Source organism: Pristiophorus japonicus, chromosome 23 (assembly GCF_044704955.1).
Source record: "Pristiophorus japonicus isolate sPriJap1 chromosome 23, sPriJap1.hap1, whole genome shotgun sequence".
In the NCBI taxonomy this organism is placed as follows: domain Eukaryota; kingdom Metazoa; phylum Chordata; class Chondrichthyes; family Pristiophoridae; genus Pristiophorus; species Pristiophorus japonicus.
In genome coordinates this window covers 1,788,469-1,814,889 of record NC_091999.1, presented here as the reverse complement: position 1 = coordinate 1,814,889, position 26,421 = coordinate 1,788,469, and the positions used below count along the sequence as shown (strand labels likewise).

At 54.9% G+C, this 26,421-nt stretch overlaps 2 protein-coding genes across 2 annotated transcripts in view; one reads left to right on the top strand and one right to left on the bottom strand.

Moving 5' to 3' along the window:
* LOC139235596 (GMP reductase 2) overlaps nucleotides 1–647 on the bottom strand; it is a 98,357-nt gene extending 97,710 nt beyond the window's left edge. The window contains exon 1 of the mRNA XM_070866630.1: nucleotides 312–647. Within this exon, the coding sequence (XP_070722731.1) occupies nucleotides 312–398 (87 nt within the window). The 5' untranslated portion in view covers nucleotides 399–647. The remainder of the gene's footprint in view (nucleotides 1–311) is intronic.
* Nucleotides 648–1,074: 427 nt separating this feature from the next.
* LOC139235275 (ubiquitin-like protein NEDD8) lies at nucleotides 1,075–25,371 on the top strand. The gene is made up of 4 exons (XM_070866417.1): nucleotides 1,075–1,180; nucleotides 9,949–9,996; nucleotides 18,875–18,957; nucleotides 24,845–25,371. Exons 1-4 carry the CDS (start codon nucleotides 1,163–1,165, stop codon nucleotides 24,930–24,932), a joined length of 237 nt encoding a protein of 78 aa, XP_070722518.1. The 5' UTR covers nucleotides 1,075–1,162; the 3' UTR covers nucleotides 24,933–25,371.
* Nucleotides 25,372–26,421: the final 1,050 nt, after the last annotated feature.

Below are 26,421 nucleotides of genomic sequence, written 5' to 3'. Positions count from 1 at the left end.
GAAGGGAATAGAGGGTTACGCGGACAGGTTTAGATGAGGAAAGGCGGGAGGAGGCTCGAGTGGAGCATAAACGGCCGGTGCGGACTGGTTGGGCCAAATGGCCTGTTTCTGTGCCGCATCTTTCCGACGTTAACGGGGCAGAATCGTGGCGGAAACCTGAGGAGCTCTGGGTGGCGGGGCTGCCTGGCTGGGTCCGAGCGTCCATTTTATGCCGAGATAGGGCACTCGTGGCGGTGGAACAGAGCGGTAATCTGCATCGTCGCTGCCCCTCCCCCCGTCCATTTTTGGGGGGGGGGAGGGACAAAATATACCTCGCTGCGGCTTTTCAGCGTGCTGCGTTTGGGCCGCAGCAAGACGTCCTTGAAGTCGAGCTTCACGTCGTTGTCTATTCGGGGCATCTTTCTCCCTCAACCTCTGCCCCTTTTGGTGGGGGTGATTGCTGGCTCCTCCTCTTGTGCTTCTTTTGGCTTCGGGGGGGCGGGGCCAAAGGGGCTGGCGGGAGTGCCGCCACGTGACCCGCCGCCGCGTGCTTCTGCTGCCTCGCGCCCCGACCGTCGGGCAGTCACGTGGGCTGGTCTCTCGCGTGCGGCGGGTCCCGCGCGCGCTCCGGCCGTTCCTGCACAAAATGGGCGCGGGGTGGGGCAAAAGGCGCACTGCGCATGCGTCGGCCGGGCCGGCTTCAAACCACCTCTCTCCGACCTCCCCCAGGGGGGGGGGGTGGGGGCGTTCTTCTTGCCGCGGCGCCCACCGGGAGTTGTAGTTCGCCCGCTGCCGCCCCGCAGCCACCCCGACGGCAGCCGGGACTACAACTCCCGCAAGGCACTGCGCGCAGCCTAGTCCTGCCCCCCCAACCGTCGGCGGTGACCAAAAATGGAACTGGCTGACAAAAGAAAAAAACATATTATTTAAAAGTGGAACCTTTTTATTTTGAGGGAAAGGGGGACGAATGACGGATCTTCACTGTTTTCTGTTTATTTTTTAAAAAAAACACAGATTCACGAGGGGGTGGGGCGTATTCTGATTGGCCGGACCGGGGGGTCAGAGCAGGGCCCAAGCTGCGCGGCGATTGGCTGCGGCCGCGGCGGCGCGACCCCGGATGTTAACATGAACCGGGGCTGACGGCCGGGAGCTGCCAGAGGAGCCGCAGAGACAGAGCGACAGCATGCTGATCAAAGTGAAGGTGAGTCCCAGGCCTGGGGCCCGGGGGGAGGGGGCACTGTACTGCACTGCCTCCCCCCCTCCCCAAAATCAGCCCCGCATATAGATATATATATCAACCCCCCCCCCCCCAATACATATATATATATATACACACACACATACATCACCCCCCCCATATAGATCAACTCCCCCAATATATATATAATATATACACACATCAGCCCCGTATATAGATATATACATCAACCCCCCCCATATACACACATACACATACATCATCCCCCCCCCATATAGATCAACTCCCCCAATATATATATAATATATACACACATACATCAGCCCCGCATATAGATATATACATCAACCCCCCCCCATATACATATATATACACACATACACATACATCACCCCCCCCATATATATATAATATATACACACATACACATACATCACCCCCCCATATATATATATAATATATACACACATACACATACATCACCCCCCCCATATATATAATATATACACACACATACATCACCCCCCCCATATAGATATATATAAATACATCAACCCCCCCTCCAATATAGATAAATATATATATACACACACACACACATCACCCCCCTATATAGATATGTATATATACACATCACCCCCCCCCATTATAGATATATATATATACACACACACACACCTATATAGATATATATATATATATATATATACACACATCAAACCCCCCCATATATATATACACACACATCACCCTCTATATAGATATGCACACATCAAACCCCCCCCAATATAGATATATATATACACACACACACCCCTATATAGATATATATATACACACATCAAACCCCCCCCATATATATATATACACACATCACCCCCTATATAGATAATATATATATAGATATGCACACATCAAACCCCCCCCCCCAATATAGATATAGATATATATATATACACACGCACGCGCGCGCGCGCGCTTTCACCCCCCTCTGTGTATATACATCTCCCATATATATATATATATCTTGCCCTCATATACATCAAATATATATACACATCACCCCCATATACATACATCATCCCCCATATACATGCGTGTGTGTATAATATATATATGTATATCACCCCCATATACACATGTAAAACATCACTGCCCCATATACACATATGTATATATACATCACCCCCATATACATATATACACATGTATACATTGCCCCCATGTGTGTATATGTATATATATAAATGTATACATTACCCCCATATATATAACACATGTATACCTTGCCCCCTATATATCATTGCACCACATATGCTTACATAAATACATCACCCCTATATATCACACACACATCACCTCCCATATACATACACATGTATACATCACCATATACGTGTGTGTGTGTATATATATATATATGCACACACACATACATCCCCCCATATATATATATATATTATATATATATATACACACACACACACCCCCCCCCCCCCCCATATACATATATATACCCACCAGTGTGCCCCCCCATATACATGTGTATATATAGGGGTCGCACACACTATATATATATATATATATATATATATATATCATATATATATCACCCCATATACATACATACACACACACACACCCAATATACGTATATATGCACACACATCACTCCACATATACATATATATATACACATTACCCCCCACATACACAGCACATCCATATATAAAAAAATCTCTTTCTCCCCCCCCCCCCCCCCCCCATGTGCATCAACCCCTCCCAGATACACATCGACTCCCCCACCCCCCACTTCCCCTCAGATACAAATCATCACAGGCGGTCCCTGGAACGAGGATGACTTGCTTCCACACGAGGTCACAGATGTTTCAATGAAGGACACGATGTTCCAGTCCTGAACTCCAATGAAGCGGGTGGATGCCTGCGCGTGGATTTTTTTAACGTGGGGTGACTGTTGCACACCAGCCACCACACGGGGCTTGACAGAGCGAGGTCTTGGTCCAGTGGCAAGGGTTAACCAAGACGACTGGAGACCAGCTCTGCTGCACGGACCGAGTGCGCCCACATATCGCAGTGTGGGCTGGGCCCGTGCTGCCCCTGGGCCCTCGCCTCTTCACCGGTCCGTGCCCTCATTTGCTGCACCTCAGCCCCGGTCTCCCTCCGTCCCCCGCCCCTCTGCTGCGCCCCAGCCCCTCGCCGCCCCTCCGTCCTTTCCCCGTAGCCCAGCAATTTTTTTCTAGCAGATACTTATCTGACTCCCTTTTGGAAAGCCACGCTTGAGTCTTCCTGCACCATCCTTTCAGGCCGCGCATTCCAGATCTTAACCACTCGCTGCGTAAAAAAACGTTTTTCCTCACGTCGCCTTCGGTTCTTCTGCAAATTGCCTTAATTATGTCTCTCGACCCTTCTGCCAATGGGGAACAGTCTCTCTCTCTACTCTGTCTAGCCCCTTATTATTTTGAATACCTCTAGCTTATAATGTTGCGAAGAATAGCAGTAAGCCTGAAGATAGGGAGAGTATTAGAAACTAGCAAAGGACGACCAAAAAATTGATTTAAAAAAAGAGAAAAAATAGACTGAGAAAACTAGCAAGAAATATAAGAACCGATTGCAAGAGCTTCTACAAGTATGTAAAAAGGAAAAGAGTAGCAAAAGTAAACATTGGTCCCTTAGAGGCTGAGGCAAGAGAAATTATTATGGGGAATAAGGAAATGGCAGAAACGTTAAACAAATATTTTGTATCCGTCTTCGCAGTAGAACACGCAAAAAGCATACCTAAAATGGTGGGGAACCAAGGGTCTAATGAGGGTGAGGAGCTTAATGTAATTAATATAAGCAGAGAAAAAGTACTTGAGAAACTAATGGGACTAAAAGCTGACAAATCCCCTGGGCCTGACGGCCTACATCCTAGAGTTCTAAAAGAGGTGGCTGCAGAGATAGTGGATGCATTGGTTTTGATCTTTCAAAATTCCCGAGATTCTAGAACGGTCCCAGCCAATTGGAAGGTAGCAAATGTAATACCGCTATTCAAGAAAGGAGGGAAAAGAGAAAACAGAGAACGACAGGCCTGTTGGCCTGATATCAGTCGTCGGGAAAATGCTGGAATCCATTGTTAAGGAAGTGGTAACAGGGCACGTAGAAAATCATAACATGATTAGGCAGAGCCAACATGGTTTTATGAAAGGGAAATCGTGTTTGACAAATTTATTACAGTATTTTGAGGATGTAACTGACAGGGTAGATAAAGGGGAACCAGTGGATATAGTATATTTGGATTTCCAAAAGGCATTCGCTAAGATGCCACATAAAAGGTTATTACACAAGACAAAGGCTCATGGGATTGGAGGTAATGTATTTGCATGGATAGAGGATTGGTTAACGGACAGAAAACGGACAGAGAGTAGGGATAAATGGATCATTTTCAGGTTGACCGGCTGTAACTAGTTGGGTGCCGCAAGGATCAGTGCTGGGGCCTCAGCTATTTACAATCTACATTAATGACCTAGATGAAGGGACTGAGTGTAATATATCCAAGTTTGCTGACGACACAAAGCTAGGTGGGATAAGCTGTGAGGAGGACATAAAGAGCCTGCAAGTGGATATAGATAGACTGAGTGAGTGGGCAGTAAGGTGGCAGATGGAGTTTAATGACGGGAAATGTGAGGTTATTCAGTTTGGTAGGAAGAATAGAAAAACAGAATATCTTTTAAATGTTATTGAGCAGAGAATTTTGTTGTCCTCGTACAGGCCGCACACACAGTTAGTATGCAGGTACAGCAAGCAACTAGAAAGGCCAACAGGCTGAGGAAGGATATACTTGCCTTACTGTACAACGAAGGTTCACTAGATTGATTCCTGGGACGAGAGGGACTGTCCTATGAGGAGAGATTGTGTAGAATGGGCCTGTACTCTGGAGTTTAGAAGAATGAGAGGTGATCTCATTGAAACATACAAGATTCTGAAGGGGATTGACAGGGTAAATGCTGAGAGGTTGTTTCCCCCGAGCTGGAGTGTCTAGAACCAGGGGGCACAGTCCCAGGATAAGGGTCGGCCATTTAAGTCAGAGATGAGGAGGAATATCTTCACTCAAAGGGTTGTGAATCTTTGGAATTCACCACCCCAAAGGGCTGTGGATGCTGAATCGTTGAATATATTCAAGGCTGCGATGGTGAGATTTTTAGACTCTGGGAGAATCGAGGGATTTGAAGATTGGCTGGGCGTGGAGTTGAGGTTGAAAATCAGCCATGAACTCTCTACCACAGTGGTTGAAGCTAATAGTATCGATGCATTTAAGGGGAGGCTGGACAAGCGTATGAGGGAGAAGGGAATAGAGGGTCATGCTGATAGATTTAGATGAGGAAAGACGGGAGGAGGCTCGAGTGGAGCATAAACGCCGGCATGGGCTGGTTGGGCCCAATGGCCTGTTTCTGTGCCGTATATCCTGTGATCTTATTGAATGGCTGAGCAACTCAAGGAGCCAAATGGCCTACCCCTGCTCTTAATTCTTAAGTTATGTTCTAACTTAACACTTGGGAGTCTGGTATAATTCTGGTAAACCTACGCTGCACTCCCTCCAAGACCAATATATCCTTCCTACAGTGCTCCAGGTGTGGTCTAACCTGTGCTTTGTATATCCACAGCCTGGGTAGCTGTGACACAGGCTGCCAGAGATCGGATTCGGGCTGGCTGACACCTATGCCCCTTGCATTCTGTGGGGCTGTGATAGACAAGTCCTGTGTGTGTATCTCCTTCTCTGTCCGTGAGCGAGTAAGGTCGTACTCTGTATATAACAGACACCCGCTGCACCCGTTCTATGCTAGAGATAGTTCTCGGGATGCTGAACTCTCTGGATCAGTTCCTATGGACTGGAGGGTAGCTAATGTAACCCCACTTTTTTAAAAAAAAGGAGGGAGAGAGAAAACAAGGAATTATAGACAGGTCAGCCTGACATCGGTGGTAGGGAAAATATTGGAGTCAATTATTAAAGATGTAATAGCAGCGCATTTGCAAAGCAGTGACAGGATCGGTCCAAGTTAGCATGGATTTATGAAAGGGAAATCATGCTTGACAAATCTTCTAGAATTTTTGAGGATGTAACTAGTAGAGTGGACAAGGGAGAGCCAGTGGATGTGGTGTATTTAGACTTTCAAAGGGCTTTTGACAAGGTCCCATGTAAGAGATTAGTGTGCAAAATTAAAACACATGGTATTAGGGGTAATGTATTGATGTGGATAGAGAACTGGTTGGCAGACAGGAAGCAGAGAGTATGAATAAACGGCTCCTTTTCAGAATGGCAGGCAGTGACTAGTGGAGTGCTGCAGGGCTCAGTGCTGGGACCCCAGCTATTTACAATATACATTAATGATTTAGATGAAGGAATTGAATGTAATATCTCCAAGTTTGCAGATGACACTAAGCTGGGTGGCGGTGTGAGCTGTGAGGAGGATGCTAAGAGACTGCAGGGTGACTTGGACAGGTTAGGTGAGTGGGCAAATACATGGCAGATGTGGTATAATGTGGATAAATGTGAGGTTATCCACTTTGGTGGTAAAAGCAGGAAGGCAGAATATTATCTGAATGGTGACAGATTAGTAAAAGGGGAGGTGCAACGAGACCTGGGTGTCATGCTACATCAGCCATTGAAAGTTGGCATACAGCAGGCAGTGAAGAAGGCAAATGGTATGTTGGTCTTCATAGCGGGAGGATTTGAGTATAGGAGCAGGGAGGTCTTACTGCAGTTGTACAGGGCCTTGGTGAGGCCTCATCTGGAATATTGTGTGCAGTTTTGGTCTCCTAATCTGAGGAAGGACATTCTTGCTATTGAGTGAGTGTAGCGAAGGTTCACCAGACTGATTCCCGGGATGACAGGACTGACAATGGGGAACAAAGAAATGGCAGACCAATTGAACAAATACTTTGGTTCTGTCTTCACAAAGGAAGACACAAATAACCTTCCGGAAATACTAGGGGACAGTGGGTCGAGTGAGAAGAAGGAACTGAGGGATATCCTTATTAGGCGGGAAATTGTGTTGGGGAAATTGATGGGATTGAAGACTGATAAATTCCCGAGGCCTGATAGTCAGCATCCCAGAGTACTTAAGGAACTGGCCCTAGAAATAGTGGATGCATTGGTGATCATTTTCCAACAGTCTCTCGACTCTGGATCAGTTCTTATGGACTGGAGGGTAGCTAATGTAACACCACTTTTTTAAAAAAGGAGGGAGAGAGAAAACGGGTAATTATAGACCGGTTAGCCTGACATCAGTAGTGGGGAAAATGTTGGAATCAATCATTAAGGATGAAATAGCAGTGCATTTGGAAAGCAGTGACAGGATCGGTCCAAGTCAGCATGGATTTATGAAAGGGAAATCATGCTTGACGAATGTTCTGGAATTTTTTGGGGATGTAACTAGTAGAGTGGACAAGGGAGAACCAGTGGATGTGGTGTATTTGAACTTTCAAAAGGTTTTTGACAAGGTCCTGCACAAGAGATTGGTGTGCAAAGTCAAAGCACATGGTAATGGGGGTAATGTACTGATGTGGATAGAGAACTGGTTGGCAGACAGGAAGCAGAGAGTCGGGATAAACGGGTCCTTTTCAGAATGACAGGCAGTGACTAGTAGGTTGCTGCAGGGCTCAGTGATGGGACCCCAGCTCTTTACAATATACATTAACGATTTGGATGAAGGAATTGAGTGTAATATCTCCAAGTTTGCAGATGACACTAAGCTGGGTGGCGGTGTGGTATTGTGAGCGGGGTGCTAAGAGGCTGCAGGGTGACTTGGACAGGTTAGGTGAATGGGCAAATGCATGGCAGATGCAGTATAATGTGGATAAATGTGAGGTTAACCATTTTGGGGGCAAAAACACGAAGGCAGAATATTATCTGAATGGCGGCAGATTAGGAAAAGGGGAGGTGCAACGAGACCTGTGTGTCATGGTACATCAGTCATTGAAAGTTGGCATGCAGGTACAGCAGGCGGTGATGAAGGCAAATGGTATGTTGGCCTTCATAGCGAGGGGATTTGAGTATAGGAGCAGGGAGGTCTTACTGCAGTTGTACAGGGCCTTGGTGAGACCTCACCTGGAATATTGTGTTCAGTTTTGGTCTCCTAATCTGAGGAAGGACGTTCTTGCTATTGAGGGAGTGCAGCGAAGGTTCACCAGATTGATTCCAGGGATGGCAGGACTTTCATATGAGGAGAGACTGGATCAACTGGGCCTTTATTCACTGGAGTTTAGAAGGATGAGAGGGGATCCCATAGAAACATTTAAGATTCTGACGGGACTGGACAGGTTAGATGTGGGAAGAATGTTCCCGATGTTGGGGAGGTCCAGAACCAGGGGACACAGTCTTAGGATAAGGGGTAAGCCATTTAGGACTGAGATGAGTAGAAACTTCTTCACCCAGAGAGTTGTTAACCTGTGGAATTCCCTGCCGCAGAGAGTTGTTGATGCCAGTTCATTGGATATATTCAAGAGGGAGTTAGATATGGCCCTTATGGCTAAAGGGATCAAGTGGTATGGAGAGAAAGCAGGAAAGGGGTACTGAGGTGAATGATCAGCCATGATGTAATTGAATGGTGGTGCAGGCTCAAAGGGCCAAATGGCCTACTCCTGCACCTATTTTCTATGTTTCTATGACATATGAAGAAAGACTGGATCGACTAGGCTTGTATTCAATGGAATTTAGAAGAATGAGAGGGGATCTTGGACAGGTTAGATGCAGAAAGAATGTTCCCAATGTTGGGGAATACCAGAACCAGGGGACACAGTCTAAGGATAAGGGGTAAGCCATTTAGGACAGAGATGAGGAGAAACAACTTCTTCACTCAGAGTTGTGAACCTGTGGAATTCTCTTCCACAGAAAGTTGTTGAGGCCAGTTCGTTAGATATATTCAAAAGGGAGTTAGATGTGGCCCTCACGGCTAAAGGGATCAAGGGGTATGGCGAGAAAGCAGGACTGAAATGCATGATCAGCCATGATCATGTTGAATGGTGGTGCAGGCTCGAAGGGCCGAATGGCCTACTCCTGCACCTATTTTCTATTCGAATTAGGAGCAGGAGTCAGCCATTTGGCCCCTCGAGCCTGCTCCGTCATTCAATACGATCATGGCTGATCTTGGCCTCATCTCTACTTCCCCGCCTGCTCCCCATAACCCTTGACTCCCCTATCATTCAAAAATGTATCTCCACCTGAAATATGTTCAATGACCCAGCCTCCACAGCTCTCTGGGGCAGAGAATTCCACAGATTCACTATTCTCAGAGAAGAAATTCCTCCTCGTCTCAGTTTTAAATGGGCGGCCCCTTATTCTGAAACTATGCCCCCTAGTTTTAGTTTCCCCCACGAGGGGAAACATCCTCTCTGCATCTACCCTGTCGAGCCCCCTCAGAATCTTACACATTTCAATAAGATCACCTCTCATTCTTCTAAACTCCAATGAGTGTAAGCCCAACCTGCTGAAACCTGTCTTCATAAGTCAACCCCTTCATCTCCGGAATCAACCGAGTGAACCTTCTCTGAACTTCCTCCAATGCAAGTGTATCCCCGCTTAAATACGGAGACCAAAACTGTACGCAGTACTCCAGGTGTGGCCTCACCAGACTCGGTGTCTGTGTGTTGACAGCTGGTGGTGCTGTGACCTGTGGTGAGTTTGGGCATGAATGAGCAGGCTAGAATTGGGAGGTGGTGGGGGCGCGCAGGGGCATTATAGCTGGTCGAACTGAACTCCGTTTATTTGCTTCCAGACACTGACCGGGAAGGAGATTGAAATTGACATCGAGCCCACTGATAAGGTGAGATCTGTGCATGTGTCACCGAGTGCTCTCGGGTACCTCATACCTCCGCTGTCTGTCTGGTGTGTGTGTGTGTGCGCTTTCAACGTGGGGGCGTGCCACTTCAGAGAGCAGTGCGAGCTGGTGCAGGAGGGCAACGACTTGGATGCGGGCGACCGGATTGGACGTCGCCAAAATCCAGGAGCGTGGGCAGGTACCGCAGGAGTGGCGAGATCCGGACAAAGGAGCGGCAAGAGATTGTGTGATCGGGGGGCCCAGGAGAGGCGAGGACCCAGGGGCAGCACGGGGCCCAGCCCACACTGTGCGATATGTCTCTCTCTCTCGCGCTCTCTCTCTCTCGCGCTCTCTCTCTCTCGCGCTCTCTCTCTCTCGCGCTTTCTCTCTCTCGCGCTCTCTCTCTCTCGCGCTCTCTCTCTCTCGCGCTCTCTCTCTCTCTCTCTCGCGCTCTCTCTCTCTCTCTCTCGCGCTCTCTCTCTCTCTCTCTCGCGCTCTCTCTCTCTCGCGCTCTCTCTCTCTCTCGCGCTCTCTCTCGCGCTCTCTCTCTTGCGCTCTCTCTCTCTCGCGCTCTCTCTCTCTTGCGCTCTCTCTCTCTCTCGCGCTCTCTCTCTCTCTCTCGCGCTCTCTCTCTCTCTCGCGCTCTCTCTCTCTCTCTCTCGCGCTCTCTCTCTCTCTCGCGCTCTCTCTCTCTCGCGCTCTCTCTCTCTCGCGCTCTCTCTCTCTCGCGCTCTCTCTCTCTCGCGCTCTCTCTCTCGCGCTCTCTCTCTCTCGCGCTCTCTCTCTCTCGCGCTCTCTCTCTCTCGCGCTCTCTCTCTCTCGCGCTCTCTCTCTCTCGCGCTCTCTCTCTCGCGCTCTCTCTCTCTCGCGCTCTCTCTCTCTCGCGCTCTCTCTCTCTCGCGCTCTCTCTCTCTCGCGCTCTCTCTCTCTCGCGCTCTCTCTCTCTCGCGCTCTCTCTCTCTCGCGCTCTCTCTCTCTCGCGCTCTCTCTCTCTCGCGCTCTCTCTCTCTCTCGCGCTCTCTCTCTCTCTCGCGCTCTCTCTCTCTCTCGCGCTCTCTCTCTCTCGCGCTCTCTCTCTCTCTCGCGCTCTCTCTCTCTCTCGCGCTCTCTCTCTCTCTCGCGCTCTCTCTCTCTCTCGCGCTCTCTCTCTCTCTCGCGCTCTCTCTCTCTCTCGCGCTCTCTCTCTCTCGCGCTCTCTCTCTCTCTCGCGCTCTCTCTCTCTCTCGCGCTCTCTCTCTCTCTCGCGCTCTCTCTCTCTCTCGCGCTCTCTCTCTCTCTCGCGCTCTCTCTCTCTCTCGCGCTCTCTCTCTCTCTCGCGCTCTCTCTCTCTCTCGCGCTCTCTCTCTCTCTCGCGCTCTCTCTCTCGCGCTCTCTCTCTCTCTCGCGCTCTCTCTCTCTCTCGCGCTCTCTCTCTCTCTCGCGCTCTCTCTCTCTCTCGCGCTCTCTCTCTCTCTCGCGCTCTCTCTCTCTCTCGCGCTCTCTCTCTCTCTCGCGCTCTCTCTCTCTCTCGCGCTCTCTCTCTCTCTCGCGCTCTCTCTCTCTCTCGCGCTCTCTCTCTCTCTCGCGCTCTCTCTCTCTCTCGCGCTCTCTCTCTCTCTCGCGCTCTCTCTCTCTCTCGCGCTCTCTCTCTCTCTCGCGCTCTCTCTCTCTCTCGCGCTCTCTCTCTCTCTCGCGCTCTCTCTCTCTCTCGCGCTCTCTCTCTCTCTCGCGCTCTCTCTCTCTCTCGCGCTCTCTCTCTCTCTCGCGCTCTCTCTCTCTCGCTCTCGCGCTCTCTGTCTCGCTCTCGCGCTCTCTCTCTCTCTCGCCCTCTGCCCCATCTCCTCCACCGCTAACCCTTTGCTTGGGGTACAGATTCCAAGTGGCCCACATTCTTCAGCTATGAGAGCACGCAGTGACCGTCAGCAGGACATTCGGCCATGGGGGGGGGGGGGGTGGGGGGCGTGTCGTGGCTCAACCTGATCGTCTTCTCCCCTCCACACAGATACTCACGTTCCGGCAGGTCTCGCTGGATTCCGCCCCTTCCCCCGGACCCGCGGGGATTGTAGCCCCCTCCGAACACCCACCCCTAGCTGCAATCAACTCACTAAGACCAGATCCAGGGGGTGGGACGTGGGCTCACAAGGACACCAGGCACGTCCTGTGTGGGGCTCAGCGACAGTAATTTGTATTTATATAGCGCCTTTAACGGAGTGAAACGTCCCAAGGCGCTTCACAGGAGTATTATGAGATTAAAAAATTTGACCCCGAGCTGCACAATTAGCGCAGCTGACCAAAAGCTTGGTCAAAGAGGTAGGTTTTAAGGAGCATCTTGGAGGAGGAAAGAGAGGTGGAGAGGTTTAGGGAGGGAGTTCCAGAGCTTGGGGCCCAGGCAGCAGAAGGCACGGCCACCAATGGTGGAGCGATTATAATTGTGGATGCTCAGGAGGACAGAATTAGTGGAGCGCTGATACCTCGGAGGTGGGGGGGGCGGGGAGGGGGGGGGGGGCTGTTGTGGGGCTGAAGGAGATTAGAGAGATAGGGAGGGGTGAGGGCCATGGAGAGATTTGTAAACAAGGATGAGAATTTTGAAATCGAGGCGTTGCTTGACCCGGGAGCCAATGTAGGTCATCGAGCACAGTGGGTGATGGGTGAGCGGGACTGGGTGTGAGTTAGGACACGGGGCAGTGAGCACAGGGGGTGATGGGTGAGCGGGACTTGGTGCGAGTTAGGACACGGGACAGCGAGCACAGGGGGTGATGGGTGAGCGGGACTCGGTGCGAGTTAGGACACGGGGGCAGTGAGCACAGGGGGTGATGGGTGAGCGGGACTTGGTGCGAGTTAGGACACGGGGCAGCGAGCACAGGGGGTGATGGGTGAGTGGGACTTGGTGCGAGTTAGGACACGGGGCAGTGAGCACAGGGGGTGATGGGTGAGCGGGACTGGGTGCGAGTTAGGACACGGGGCAGTGAGCACAGGGGGTGATGGGTGAGCGGGACTTGGTGCGAGTTAGGACACGGGGCAGTGAGCACAGGGGGTGATGGGTGAGCGGGACTCGGTGCGAGTTAGGACACGGGGCAGTGAGCACAGGGGGTGATGGGTGAGCGGGACTTGGTGCGAGTTAGGACACGGGGCAGCGAGCACAGGGGGTGATGGGTGAGTGGGACTCGGTGTGAGTTAGGCCACGGGGCAGCGAGCACAGGGGCTGATGGGTGAGTGGGACTCGGTGCGAGTTAGGACACGGGGTAGCGAGCACAGGGGGTGATGGGTGAGCGGGATTTGGGCTCAGTACCAATTGTAGACTCCCACAGACCGCCAAAGCCCTTCTGAGCTGTGCTGTGCTTTGTGGTGCACGGCCTGTTTATTTCAGTGAGCGACTCCTTTAGATTCTCTGCGCATGTGCGCCGTTTCCAGCAGGAAGGCTTGTGAGTGGCCTGCGGGGTACTTTACAGATTACTCCGCGGGAACATTGCTGCCTGGCTGGGATCGGCTGACTCACCACAGACCGGGGAGGCGGGGGCGAGGGGGGCGGATAGAACCTGGGCCCCTTACCGCTCTGTGTTGCCCTGTTTCAGCTTGGTCAGGTATTCACACACGGATCTGTTGCAGAATGCTTACGTTTAATGGTTCAAGGCTTAAGTTACGAGGCGAGATTACACAAACGCGGGTTGTAATACCGAGAATTTAGACGGCTAAGGGGTGATCCGATTGTAGTTTTCAGGGTATTAGAGGGGAAAAGATAGGGTAGAGGGAGAAACTATTTTCGCTGGTTGGGAAGTCTAGGACGAGCCAGACCTTTCAAGAGTGAAATTAGGAGACACGTCCACACACAAAGGGTGGGGGAGGGTTTGGAACTCTCCTCCGCAAATTCCAGTTGACGCTAGATTAATTGTGAATTACAAATCTGAGATTGATAGGGGGAATACGAAACGATTGGGAGAGAAGTCAAAAAAACAATTAGGAAGGTGCAGAGGAACTCTGAACTTAAATTATCAAGGAACATACAACAAAATAGTATAATATTTTACAGGCACATCAATAAGAGAGGATGGTCAGGATGGGAATAGGGCCATTAAGGGATAGACAGGATAATATCACAGGGACAGATTAGGAAAAGGGGAGGTGCAACGAGACCTGGGTGTCATGGTACATCAGTCATTGAAGGTTGGCATGCAGGTACAGCAGGCGGTGAAGAAAGCAAATGGTATGTTGGCCTTTGTAGCGAGGGGATTTGAGTATAGGAGCAGGGAGGTCTTACTGCAGTTGTACAGGGCCTTGGTGAGGCCACACCTGGAATATTGTGTACAGTTTTGGTCTCGTAATCTGAGGAAGGACGTTCTTGCTATTGAGGAACCTCTGCACATGCACGCTAGAGTGTGCGCGCATGTGCAGTAGCTCCTTGCCCCCGAGGCTGCCTGGGAGGGGCCCGACCTTAGCCCTGGTCGAATGGGCTCACGGCAAAGATCCGGACTTGGGCCTCCCTCCCGTTCAGCTCCCTCCCTGCGTCCTCGTTCAGCCTTATCCCCCCCTCTCCCTTCCTTTCCCCCCCTCTCCCTTCCTTCCCCCCCCTCTCCCTTCCTTCCCCCCCCCTCTCCCTTCCTTTCCCCCCCTCTCCCTTCCTTCCCCCCCTCTCCCTTCCTTCCCCCCCTCTCCCTTCCTTCCCCCCCCTCTCCCTTCCTTCCCCCCCCTCTCCCTTCCTTCCCCCCCCTCTCCCTTCCTTCCCCCCCCTCTCCCTTCCTTCCCCCCCCTCTCCCTTCCTTCCCCCCCCTCTCCCTTCCTTCCCCCCCCTCTCCCTTCCTTCCCCCCCCCTCTCCCTTCCTTCCCCCCCCTCTCCCTTCCTTCCCCCCCCTCTCCCTTCCTTCCCCCCCCTCTCCCTTCCTTCCCCCCCCTCTCCCTTCCTTCCCCCCCCTCTCCCTTCCTTCCCCCCCCTCTCCCTTCCTTCCCCCCCCTCTCCCTTCCTTCCCCCCCTCTCCCTTCCTTCCCCCCCCTCTCCCTTCCTTCCCCCCCCTCTCCCTTCCTTCCCCCCCTCTCCCTTCCTTCCCCCCCTCTCCCTTCCTTCCCCCCCCTCTCCCTTCCTTCCCCCCCCTCTCCCTTCCTTCCCCCCCCTCTCCCTTCCTTCCCCCCCCTCTCCCTTCCTTCCCCCCCCTCTCCCTTCCTTCCCCCCCCTCTCCCTTCCTTCCCCCCCCTCTCCCTTCCTTCCCCCCCCTCTCCCTTCCTTCCCCCCCCTCTCCCTTCCTTCCCCCCCCTCTCCCTTCCTTCCCCCCCCTCTCCCTTCCTTCCCCCCCCTCTCCCTTCCTTCCCCCCCCTCTCCCTTCCTTCCCCCCCCTCTCCCTTCCTTCCCCCCCCTCTCCCTTCCTTCCCCCCCCTCTCCCTTCCTTCCTCCATTCTAAGTTCAATTGGAGTAAGTTTTCGCTGCCTAAACTTGCAAAACAGTAAGTGACTAGACATGCCCCCTTTTGGAAAAAAAAATCTGTTCTAAAATGAAACTACTCTGACTAGAACTGGAGCAAACTAAATGCCGAGAAATGCAATTTCTAAGATGCTTAATTCTAAACTAGTTGCTCCAAAAAAATAGGAGCAACTCGGGCCGAAACTTGAGCCCCCAGAAACCAAAAATATAATAATGAATAATCAGCATGCATTTCAAAGGGGAAAATCTTGCTTGACTGACCTAATTGAATTTTTTGAAGAGGTAACAGAGAGAGTAGACAAGGGTAATGCAGTAGATGTAATTTATCTAGATTTTCAAAATGCCTTTGATAAGGTACCCCATAATAGACTGGTGAACAAGGTCAGAGAATATGGAGTCAGGGGACAAGTAGCAGAATGAATAGCTAGCTAGCTTCAACGAGGCAGAATTTCAACAGTTGTACATCCCTGTCTGGAGTAAAAATAAAACGGGGAAGGTGGCTCAACCGTGGCTAACAAGGGAAATTATGGATAGTGTTAAATCCAAGGAAGAGGCATATAAATTGGTCAGAAAAAGCAACAAACCTGAGGATTGGGAGAATTTTAGAATTCAGCAGAGGAGGACAAAGGGTTTAATTAAGAGGGAGAAAATAGAGTATGAGAGGAAGCTTGCCAGGAACATAAAAACTGACTGCAAAAGCTTCTATAGATATGTGAAGAGAAAAAGATTAGTGAAGACCAACGTAGGTCCCTTGCAGTCAGATTCAGGTGAATTTATAATGGGGAACAAAGAAATGGCAGACCAGTTGAACAAATACTTTGGTTCTGTCTTCACGAAGGAAGACACAAATAACCTTCCGGAAATATTAGGGGGCCAAGGGTCTAGTGAGAAGGAAGAACTGAAGGAAATCCTTATTAGATGGGGAATTGTGTTCGGGAAATTGATGGGATGGAAGGCTGATTTAAATCCCCGGGGCCTCATAGTCTGCATCCCAGAGTACTTAAGGAAGTGGCCCTAGAAATAGTGGATGCATTGGTGATCATTTTCTAACAGTCGATCGACTCTGGATCAGTTCCTATGGACTGGAGGGTAGCCAATGTAACACCACTTTTTAGAAAAGGAGGGAGAGAGAAAACAGGGAATTATCGACCAGTTAGCCTGACATCAGTGGTGGGGAAAATGCTGGAATCAATTATTAAAGATGAAATAGCAGCACATTTGGAAAGCAGTGACAGGATCGGTCCGAGTCAGCATGGATTTATGAAAGGGAAATCATGCTTGACAAATCTTCTGGAATATTTTGAGGATGTAACTAGTAGAGTGGACAAGGGAGAACCAGTGGATGTGGTGTATTTGGACTTTCAAAATGCTTTTGACAAGGTCCCACGCAAGAGATTGGTGTGCAAAATTAAAGCACATGGTATTGGGGGGTAATGTACTGACGTGGATAGAGAACTGGTTGGCAGACAGAAAGCAAGCAGAGAGTCGGGATAAACGGGTCCTTTTCAGAATGGGAGACAGTGACTAGTGAGGTGCTGCAGGGCTCAGTGCTGGGACCCCAGCTATTTACAATATACATTAATGATTTTGATGAAGGAATTGAGTGTAATATCTCCAAGTTTGCAGATGACACTAAGCTGGGTGGCGGTGTGAGCTATGAGGAGGATGCTAAAAGGCTGCAGGGTGACTTGGATAGGTTAGGTGAGTGGGCAAATGCATGGCAGATGCAGTATAATGTGGATAAATGTGAGATTATCCACTTTGGTGGCAAAAACACGAAGGCAGAATATTATCTGAATGGTGGCAGATTAGGAAAAGAGGAGGTGCAACGAGACCTGGGTGTCATTGTACATCAGACATTGAAAGTTGGCATGCAGGTACAGCAGGCGGTGAAGAAGGCAAATGGTATGTTGGCCTTCATAGCTAGGGGATTTGGGGATAGGAGCAGGGAGGTCTTACTGCAGCTGTACAGAGCCTTGGTGAGGCCTCACCTGGAATATTGTGTTCAGTTTTGGTCTCCTAATCTGAGGAAGGACGTTCTTGCTATTGAGGGAGTGCAGCGAAGGTTCACCAGACTGATTCCCGGGATGGCAGGACTGTCATATGAGGAGAGACTGGATCGACTGGGCCTGTATTCACTGGAGTTTAGAAGAATGAGAGGGGATCTCATAGAAACATATAAAATTCTGACGGGACTGGACAGGTTAGGTGCAGGAAGAATAGTCCTTACTACTAGGGGGATCAAGGGGTATGGTGAGAAAGCAGGAATGGGGTACTGAAGTTGCATGATCAGCCATGGTCTTATTGAATGGTGGTGCAGGCTCGAAGGGCCGAATGGCCTACTCCTGCATTTATTTTCTATGTTTCTAAAGTGGGTTGTGGTGTTCCACAAGGATCAGTGCTGTTGTTCACAATTTATATTAACGATTTAGACTTTAGAATCAAAAACACAATTTCTACATTTGCGGATGACACCAAATTGGGGGGGATAGGCAATACTGAGGAGGCCTGGAACAAGTTACAGGAGGACATTAATAAACTAGCAGAAATGGCATATAATTGGCAAATGAAGATCAACACAGATAAATGTGAGGTATTACATTTTGGTAGGAAGAATAGGGAGGTCACTTATTACTTGGAGGGTGAGAGTCTGGGTGGGGTAGAGAAACAAAGGGATCTCTGGGTACAAATACACACATCGCTAAATGTTGCGACACAGGTTAGCAAGGCATAAAAAGCAAACCAGGAACTAGGGTTTATTTCCAGAGGTATAGAATTGAAAAGTAGGGGAGTTATGCTAAACCTGTATCAAACTTTGGTTAGACCACACTTGGAGTTCTGGTCGCCATATTATAAAAAGGATATAGAGGCACTGGAGAGGGTGCAGAGAAGATTTACAAGGATGATACCAGAAATGCGAGGGTGTACATATTGGGAAAGGATGAACAGGCTGGGTCTCTTTTCTCTTGAGGTTTTTAAAAAAAAATGGAAGAGCATAACTAGAGGCCATCAATATAAGATCGTCACCAAGAAATCCAATGGGGAATTCAGAAGAAACTTCCTTACCCAGAGAGTGGTGAGAATGTGGAACTCGCTGCCACAGGGAGGGGTTGAGGCGAATAGTATCGATGCATTTAAGGGGAGGCTGGACAAGCGTATGGGGGAGAAGGGAATAGAGGGTTATTCCGATCGATTTAGATGGGGAAAGACGGGAAGAGGCTCGAGTGGGGCATAAACGCCGGCATGCACACGGCAACGGCCTGTTTCTGTGCTGTAAATCCCGTGTAATCCTGTGGTAGATTTTTGTTAACCAAAGGTATTAAGGGCTCTGGGGCAAAGGCGGGTATATGGAGTTAGGTCGCAGATCAGCTCTGATCTCATTGAATGTTGCAGCAAGCTCTGGGCTGAATGGCCTCCTCGTGCTCCGATGTTCCGGTGATGGTGGGGTGGTGTCAGTATTAAAGAATCGCTCGTGAGCCGGTCTGTTCTGCACTGCAGGTGGAGCGAATAAAAGAACGCGTGGAGGAGAAGGAGGGAATCCCCCCACAGCAACAGCGTCTGATCTACAGCGGGAAACAGATGTGAGTATCGAGCTGTGGGTGCGCAGTTAGAAAGGCTTGCATTTCCACCGTGTTGTTCGGGACCTCGGGACTTGCCAAAGTGCCTCGCAGAACATGAAGTACTTTATTTTAAAAGCGTAGTCACTGTTGTAATGCAGGAAACACGGCAGCCAATTTGCGGCCAGCAACCTGATAATCACCTGATCATCTAATTCAGTGTTGGAGATTGATTCAGGGCTCAATAATGGCCCCAAGGCACAAGGTGAGAACTCCCTCTGCCTCCCGTTCAGCTCCTCCCCCTCCCTCCTCGTTCAGCCTAACCCCCCCCCCCACCTCTTCTCACCCCCCCCCACCTCTTCTCACCCCCCCCACCTCTTCTCGCCCCCCCCACCTCTTCTCGCCCCCCCCACCTCTTCTCGCCCCCCCCACCTCTTCTCGCCCCCCCCACCTCTTCTCGCCCCCCCCACCTCTTCTCGCCCCCCCCACCTCTTCTCGCCCCCCCCACCTCTTCTCGCCCCCCCCACCTCTTCTCGCCCCCCCCCACCTCTTCTCGCCCCCCCACCCTCTTCTCACCCCCCCCCACCTCTTTCTCACCCCCCCACCTCTTCTCACCCCCCCCCACCTCTTTCTCACACCCCCCCACCTCTTCTCACCCCCCCCACCTCTTCTCACCCCCCCCACCCTCTCTCACCCCCCCCACCTCTTCTCACCCACCTCTCCACCCCCCCCCACCTCTTCTCACCCCCCCCACCTCTTCTCACCCCCACCTCTTCTCACCCCCCCACCTCTTCTCACCCCCCCCACCTCTTCTCACCCCCCCCACCTCTTCTCACCCCCCCCACCTCTTCTCACCCCCCCCACCTCTTTCACCCCCCCCACCTCTTCTCACCCCCCCCACCTCTTCTCACCTCTTCTCACCCCCCCCACCTCTTCCTCACCCCCCCCACCTCTTCTCACCCCCCCCACCTCTTCTCACCCCCCCCACCTCTTCTCACCCCCCCCACCTCTTCTCACCCCCCCCCACCTCTTCTCACCCCCCCCACCTCTTCTCACCCCCCCACCTCTTCTCACCCCCCCCCACCTCTTCTCACCCCCCCCCCCACCTCTTCTCACCCCCCACCTCTTCTCACCCCCCACCTCTTCTCACCCCCCCCACCTCTTCTCACCCCCCCCACCTCTTCTCACCCCCCCCCACCTCTTCTCGCCCCCCCCACCTCTTCTCGCCCCCCCCACCTCTTCTCGCCCCCCCACCTCTTCTCGCCCCCCCCACCTCTTCTCGCCCCCCCCACCTCTTCTCGCCCCCCCCACCTCTTGTCGCCCCCCCCACCTCTTGTCGCCCCCCCCACCTCTTGTCGCCCCCCCCACCTCTTGTCGCCCCCCCCACCTCTTGTCGCCCCCCCCACCTCTTGTCGCCCCCCCCACCTCTTGTCGCCCCCCCCACCTCTTGTCGCCCCCCCCACTCTTGTCGCCCCCCCCCACCTCTTGTCGCCCCCCCACCTCTTGTCGCCCCCCCACCTCTTGTCGCCCCCCCACCTCTTGTCGCCCCCCCCACCTCTTGTCGCCCCCCCCACCTCTTGTCGCCCCCCCCACCTCTTCTCGCCCCCCCCACCTCTTCTCGCCCCCCCCACCTCTCTCGCCCCCCCCACCTCTTGTCGCCCCCCCCACCTCTTGTCGCCCCCCCCACCTCTTGTCGCCCCCCCCACCTCTTGTCGCCCCCCCACCTCTTGTCGCCCCCCCACCTCTTGTCGCCCCCCCCACCTCTTGTCGCCCCCCCCACCTCTTGTCGCCCCCCCCCCCACCTCTTGTCGCCCCCCCCCACCTCTTGTCGCCCCCCCCCACCTCTTGTCGCCCCCCCCACCTCTTGTCGCCCCCCCCCCACCTCTTGTCGCCCCCCCCCACCTCTTGTCGCCCCCCCCCACCTCTTGTCGCCCCCCCACCTCTTGTCGCCCCCCCACCTCTTGTCGCCCCCCCCTCTTGTCGCCCCCCCCACCTCTTGTCGCCCCCCCCCACCTCTTGTCGCCCCCCCCACCTCTTGTCGCCCCCCCCACCTCTTGTCGCCCCCCCCACCTCTTGTCGCCCCCCCCCACCTCTTGTCGCCCCCCCCCACCTCTTGTCGCCCCCCCCCACCTCTTGTCGCCCCCCCCACCTCTTGTCGCCCCTCCACCTCTTGTCGCCCCCCCCCACCTCTTGTCGCCCCCCCCCACCTCTTGTCGCCCCCCCCCACCTCTTGTCGCCCCCCCCCACCTCTTGTCGCCCCCCCCCACCTCTTGTCGCCCCCCCCACCTCTTGTCGCCCCCCCCCACCTCTTGTCGCCCCCCCCCACCTCTTGTCGCCCCCCCCCCACCTCTTGTCGCCCCCCCCCACCTCTTGTCGCCCCCCCCCCACCTCTTGTCGCCCCCCCCCCACCTCTTGTCGCCCCCCCCCACCTCTTGTCGCCCCCCCCCCACCTCTTGTCGCCCCCCCCCACCTCTTGTCGCCCCCCCCACCTCTTGTCGCCCCCCCCCCACCTCTTGTCGCCCCCCCCCACCTCTTGTCGCCCCCCCCACCTCTTGTCGCCCCCCCCCACCTCTTGTCGCCCCCCCCCACCTCTTGTCGCCCCCCCCCCACCTCTTGTCGCCCCCCCCACCTCTTGTCGCCCCCCCCACCTCTTGTCGCCCCCCCCCCCACCTCTTGTCGCCCCCCCCCACCTCTTGTCGCCCCCCCCCACCTCTTGTCGCCCCCCCCACCTCTTGTCGCCCCCCCCACCTCTTGTCGCCCCCCCCCACCTCTTGTCGCCCCCCCCCACCTCTTGTCGCCCCCCCCACCTCTTGTCGCCCCCCCCACCTCTTGTCGCCCCCCACCTCTTGTCGCCCCCCCACCTCTTGTCGCCCCCCCCACCTCTTGTCGCCCCCCCCCACCTCTTCTCACCCCCCCCACCTCTTCTCACCCCCCCCCCACTTCTCACCCCCCCACCTCTTCTCACCCCCCCCCCACCTCTTCTCACCCCCCCCCACCTCTTCTCACCCCCCCCACCTCTTCTCACCCCCCCCCACCTCTTCTCACCCCCCCCACCTCTTCTCACCCCCCCCCACCTCTTCTCACCCCCCCCACCTCTTCTCACCCCCCCCACCTCTTCTCACCCCCCCCCCCACTTCTCACCCCCCCACCTCTTCTCACCCCCCCCCACCTCTTCTACCCCCCCCACCTCTTCTCACCCCCCCCCACCTCTTCTCACCCCCCCACCTCTTCTCACCCCCCCCCACCTCTTCTCACCCCCCCCCCCACCTCTTGTCGCCCCCCCCACCTCTTCTCAACCCCCCCACCTCTTCCTCACCCCCCCCACCTCTTGTCGCCCCCCCCACCTCTTGTCGCCCCCCCCACCTCTTGTCGCCCCCCCCACCTCTTGTCGCCCCCCCCACCTCTTGTCGCCCCCCCCCACCTCTTGTCGCCCCCCCCACCTCTTGTCGCCCCCCCCACCTCTTGTCGCCCCCCCCACCTCTTGTCGCCCCCCCCCACCTCTTGTCGCCCCCCCCACCTCTTGTCGCCCCCCCCACCTCTTGTCGCCCCCCCCACCTCTTGTCGCCCCCCCACCTCTTGTCGCCCCCCCCCACCTCTTGTCGCCCCCCCCACCTCTTCTCGCCCCCCCCACCTCTTGTCGCCCCCCCCACCTCTTCTCGCCCCCCCCCACCTCTTGTCGCCCCCCCCACCTCTTGTCGCCCCCCCCACCTCTTGTCGCCCCCCCCACCTCTTGTCGCCCCCCCACCTCTTGTCGCCCCCCCCACCTCTTGTCGCCCCCCCCACCTCTTGTCGCCCCCCCCCACCTCTTGTCGCCCCCCCCCACCTCTTGTCGCCCCCCCCCCACCTCTTGTCGCCCCCCCCCCCACCTCTTGTCGCCCCCCCCCCCACCTCTTGTCGCCCCCCCCCCACCTCTTGTCGCCCCCCCCCACCTCTTGTCGCCCCCCCCCACCTCTTGTCGCCCCCCCCACCTCTTGTCGCCCCCCCCCACCTCTTGTCGCCCCCCCCCCACCTCTTGTCGCCCCCCCCCACCTCTTGTCGCCCCCCCCCACCTCTTGTCGCCCCCCCCACCTCTTGTCGCCCCCCCCACCTCTTGTCGCCCCCCCCCACCTCTTGTCGCCCCCCCCCACCTCTTGTCGCCCCCCCCCACCTCTTGTCGCCCCCCCCCACCTCTTGTCGCCCCCCCCACCTCTTGTCGCCCCCCCCACCTCTTGTCGCCCCCCCCACCTCTTGTCGCCCCCCCCCCACCTCTTGTCGCCCCCCCCACCTCTTGTCGCCCCCCCCACCTCTTGTCGCCCCCCCCACCTCTTGTCGCCCCCCCCCACCTCTTGTCGCCCCCCCCCACCTCTTGTCGCCCCCCCCCACCTCTTGTCGCCCCCCCCCACCTCTTGTCGCCCCCCCCCACCTCTTGTCGCCCCCCCCCACCTCTTGTCGCCCCCCCCACCTCTTGTCGCCCCCCCCACCTCTTGTCGCCCCCCCCACCTCTTGTCGCCCCCCCACCTCTTGTCGCCCCCCCCACCTCTTGTCGCCCCCCCCCACCTCTTGTCGCCCCCCCCACCTCTTGTCGCCCCCCCCACCTCTTGTCGCCCCCCCCACCTCTTGTCGCCCCCCCCACCTCTTGTCGCCCCCCCCACCTCTTGTCGCCCCCCCCACCTCTTGTCGCCCCCCCCACCTCTTGTCGCCCCCCCCACCTCTTGTCGCCCCCCCCACCTCTTGTCGCCCCCCCCACCTCTTGTCGCCCCCCCCACCTCTTGTCGCCCCCCCCACCTCTTGTCGCCCCCCCCACCTCTTGTCGCCCCCCCCACCTCTTGTCGCCCCCCCCACCTCTTGTCGCCCCCCCCACCTCTTGTCGCCCCCCCCACCTCTTGTCGCCCCCCCCACCTCTTGTCGCCCCCCCCACCTCTTGTCGCCCCCCCCACCTCTTGTCGCCCCCCCCACCTCTTGTCGCCCCCCCCACCTCTTGTCGCCCCCCCCACCTCTTGTCGCCCCCCCCACCTCTTGTCGCCCCCCCCACCTCTTGTCGCCCCCCCCACCTCTTGTCGCCCCCCCCACCTCTTGTCGCCCCCCCCACCTCTTGTCGCCCCCCCCACCTCTTGTCGCCCCCCCCACCTCTTGTCGCCCCCCCCACCTCTTGTCGCCCCCCCCACCTCTTGTCGCCCCCCCCACCTCTTGTCGCCCCCCCCACCTCTTGTCGCCCCCCCCACCTCTTGTCGCCCCCCCCACCTCTTGTCGCCCCCCCCACCTCTTGTCGCCCCCCCCACCTCTTGTCGCCCCCCCCACCTCTTGTCGCCCCCCCCACCTCTTGTCGCCCCCCCCACCTCTTGTCGCCCCCCCCACCTCTTGTCGCCCCCCCCACCTCTTGTCGCCCCCCCCCACCTCTTGTCGCCCCCCCCCACCTCTTGTCGCCCCCCCCCCACCTCTTGTCGCCCCCCCCCACCTCTTCTCGCCCCCCCCACCTCTTCTCGCCCCCCCCCCACCTCTTCTCGCCCCCCCCACCTCTTCTCGCCCCCCCCCCCACCTGGGGCGGAACTCACGGCCTGAAAGGGGGGTAGAGGCAGAAACCCTCACCATATTTAAAAAGCACCTGGATGTGCCCCTGAAGTGCCGTAACCCACAGGGCTACGGACCCAGAGCGGGAAAGTGGGATTAGGCCGGATAGCTCTTTGTCGGCCGGCGCGGACACGATGGGCCGAATGGCCTCCCTCCGTGCTGTAAATTTCTGTGATTCTATTCGGCGGCGCCCCTGAAAATGCAGCGTTCCCTCAGTACCAGTGTTGGGGGGGGGGGGGAGATGTCGCCTCGAGTCTCTGGAGTGGGGGACTCGAACCCACGACTGTCTGACTGAGGCGGGGCAGGGTGCCAACAGAAAGAGCTCTCGGTTAAACATCGCTCCTTCCTTCTCTCACCCCTTTAGGAACGATGAGAAGACGGCAGCGGACTACAAGATTCAGGGGGGCTCCGTGCTACATCTGGTGCTGGCCTTGAGGGGGGGAGCTCGATGACTGAACACAGAGCTCGCGCTGGGCCAAGAGAGGAGCGGGCGGCAGAGATTTCCTCAAATGCACGTGAACTTTACAGACCAGACCAGCCCCCCTCCCCCCCCACATTCACCCATGTGCCCCCTGCAACCCCCCCTGCACAGAAGCCAAACCCTTCTCTGTTACCCAACCCCGTCCCCATCCCCGTCATAACTAGCACTCAACGGAATGAGCAGTTCGCTATTTACATTGCGTCTGGTTTAATTTTTTTTAAACCAAAGGTGTGTCGATGCTTAATTCCTTTCGTGTTTTTCCCCATTAGACCGGGAGTGCATCTGGTCTTTCAAGTATGTTTGGTCGGTCGGTCAGTTCTGGCCCAATTGAGTTAACATGCCCAGTCTGTTCATGGGACCAGATTGGGCGAGAGAAATAAACCATTAAACTGACTCTTTTGCTTCCTTGATATCTTGTCTCTTGTGTGCCGATCTTTTTTCTCCACCCCCCCCCCCCTCCCTTTTTGAGAGGAGGAAGGTCATCGGAATCGAGGAAGACTTGCTCCCACTCTAAAAGTGAGTTCCCAGGTGGCTGACCAGTCCAATACAGGAACCACAGTCCCTGTCACAGGTGGGACAGACAGTGGTTGAGGGAAGGGGAGGGTGGGACTGGTTTGCCGCACGCTCCTTCCGCTGCCTGGCGCTTGCTTTCTGCACGCTCTCGGCGACGAGACTCGAGGTGCTCAGCGCCCTCCCGGATGCACTTCCTCCACTTAGGGCGGACTGGTTTTTGGGCCAGGGACTCCCAGGTGTCGGTGGGGATGTTGCACTTTATCAGGGGAGGCTTTGAGGGTGGTCCCTTGTAACGTTTCCTCTGCCTACCTGGGGCTCGCTTGTCTTGTGTCAGGCATGCGAACAATGTGGCCTGCCCAACAGAGCTGAAATGCAGGATCTTGCGGAGACGGCGTTGGTGGTATTTCTCCAGCGACTTGAGGTGCCTACTGTACATGGTCCACGTCTCTGAGCCATACAGGAGGGCGGTTATCACTACAGCCCTGTCGACCATGAGCTTGATGCCAGATTTGAGGTCCTGGTCTTCAAACACTCTCTTCCTCAGGCGGCTGAAGGCTGCACTGGTGCACTAGAGGCGGAGTTGGACCTAGTCATGGATGACTGCCCTTGCTCACAATCGGCTCCTGAGGTATGGAAAGAGGTCCACATTGTCCAAGGCTGTGCCGTGGATTTTGATGACCGGGGGAGGACAGTGCTGTGTGGCGGGGTCAGGTTGGTGGAGGACCGTTGTCTTAAGGATGTTTAGTATAAGGCCCATGCTTTCAATGGCCTCGGTGAAGGTGTTGACGACTGCTTAGAGTTCAGCCTCCGAGTGTGCTAATGAACAGTGCAGCCAGCGTTTGGCTCCTTGACTAAGGTGGCCAAGATGAACAAAGAAATGGTAGACCAATTGAACAAATACTTTGTTTCTGTCTTCACTAAGGAAGACACAAATAACCTTCTGGAAA

Excerpts from the sequence above, each read along its gene's own strand:
- LOC139235275 (XM_070866417.1), top strand. Across the intron at positions 9,997-18,874 it reads ACATCGAGCCCACTGATAAG|GTGGAGCGAATAAAAGAACG; the intron begins GTGAGATCTGTG and ends TCTGCACTGCAG. Across the intron at positions 18,958-24,844 it reads ATCTACAGCGGGAAACAGAT|GAACGATGAGAAGACGGCAG; the intron begins GTGAGTATCGAG and ends TCACCCCTTTAG.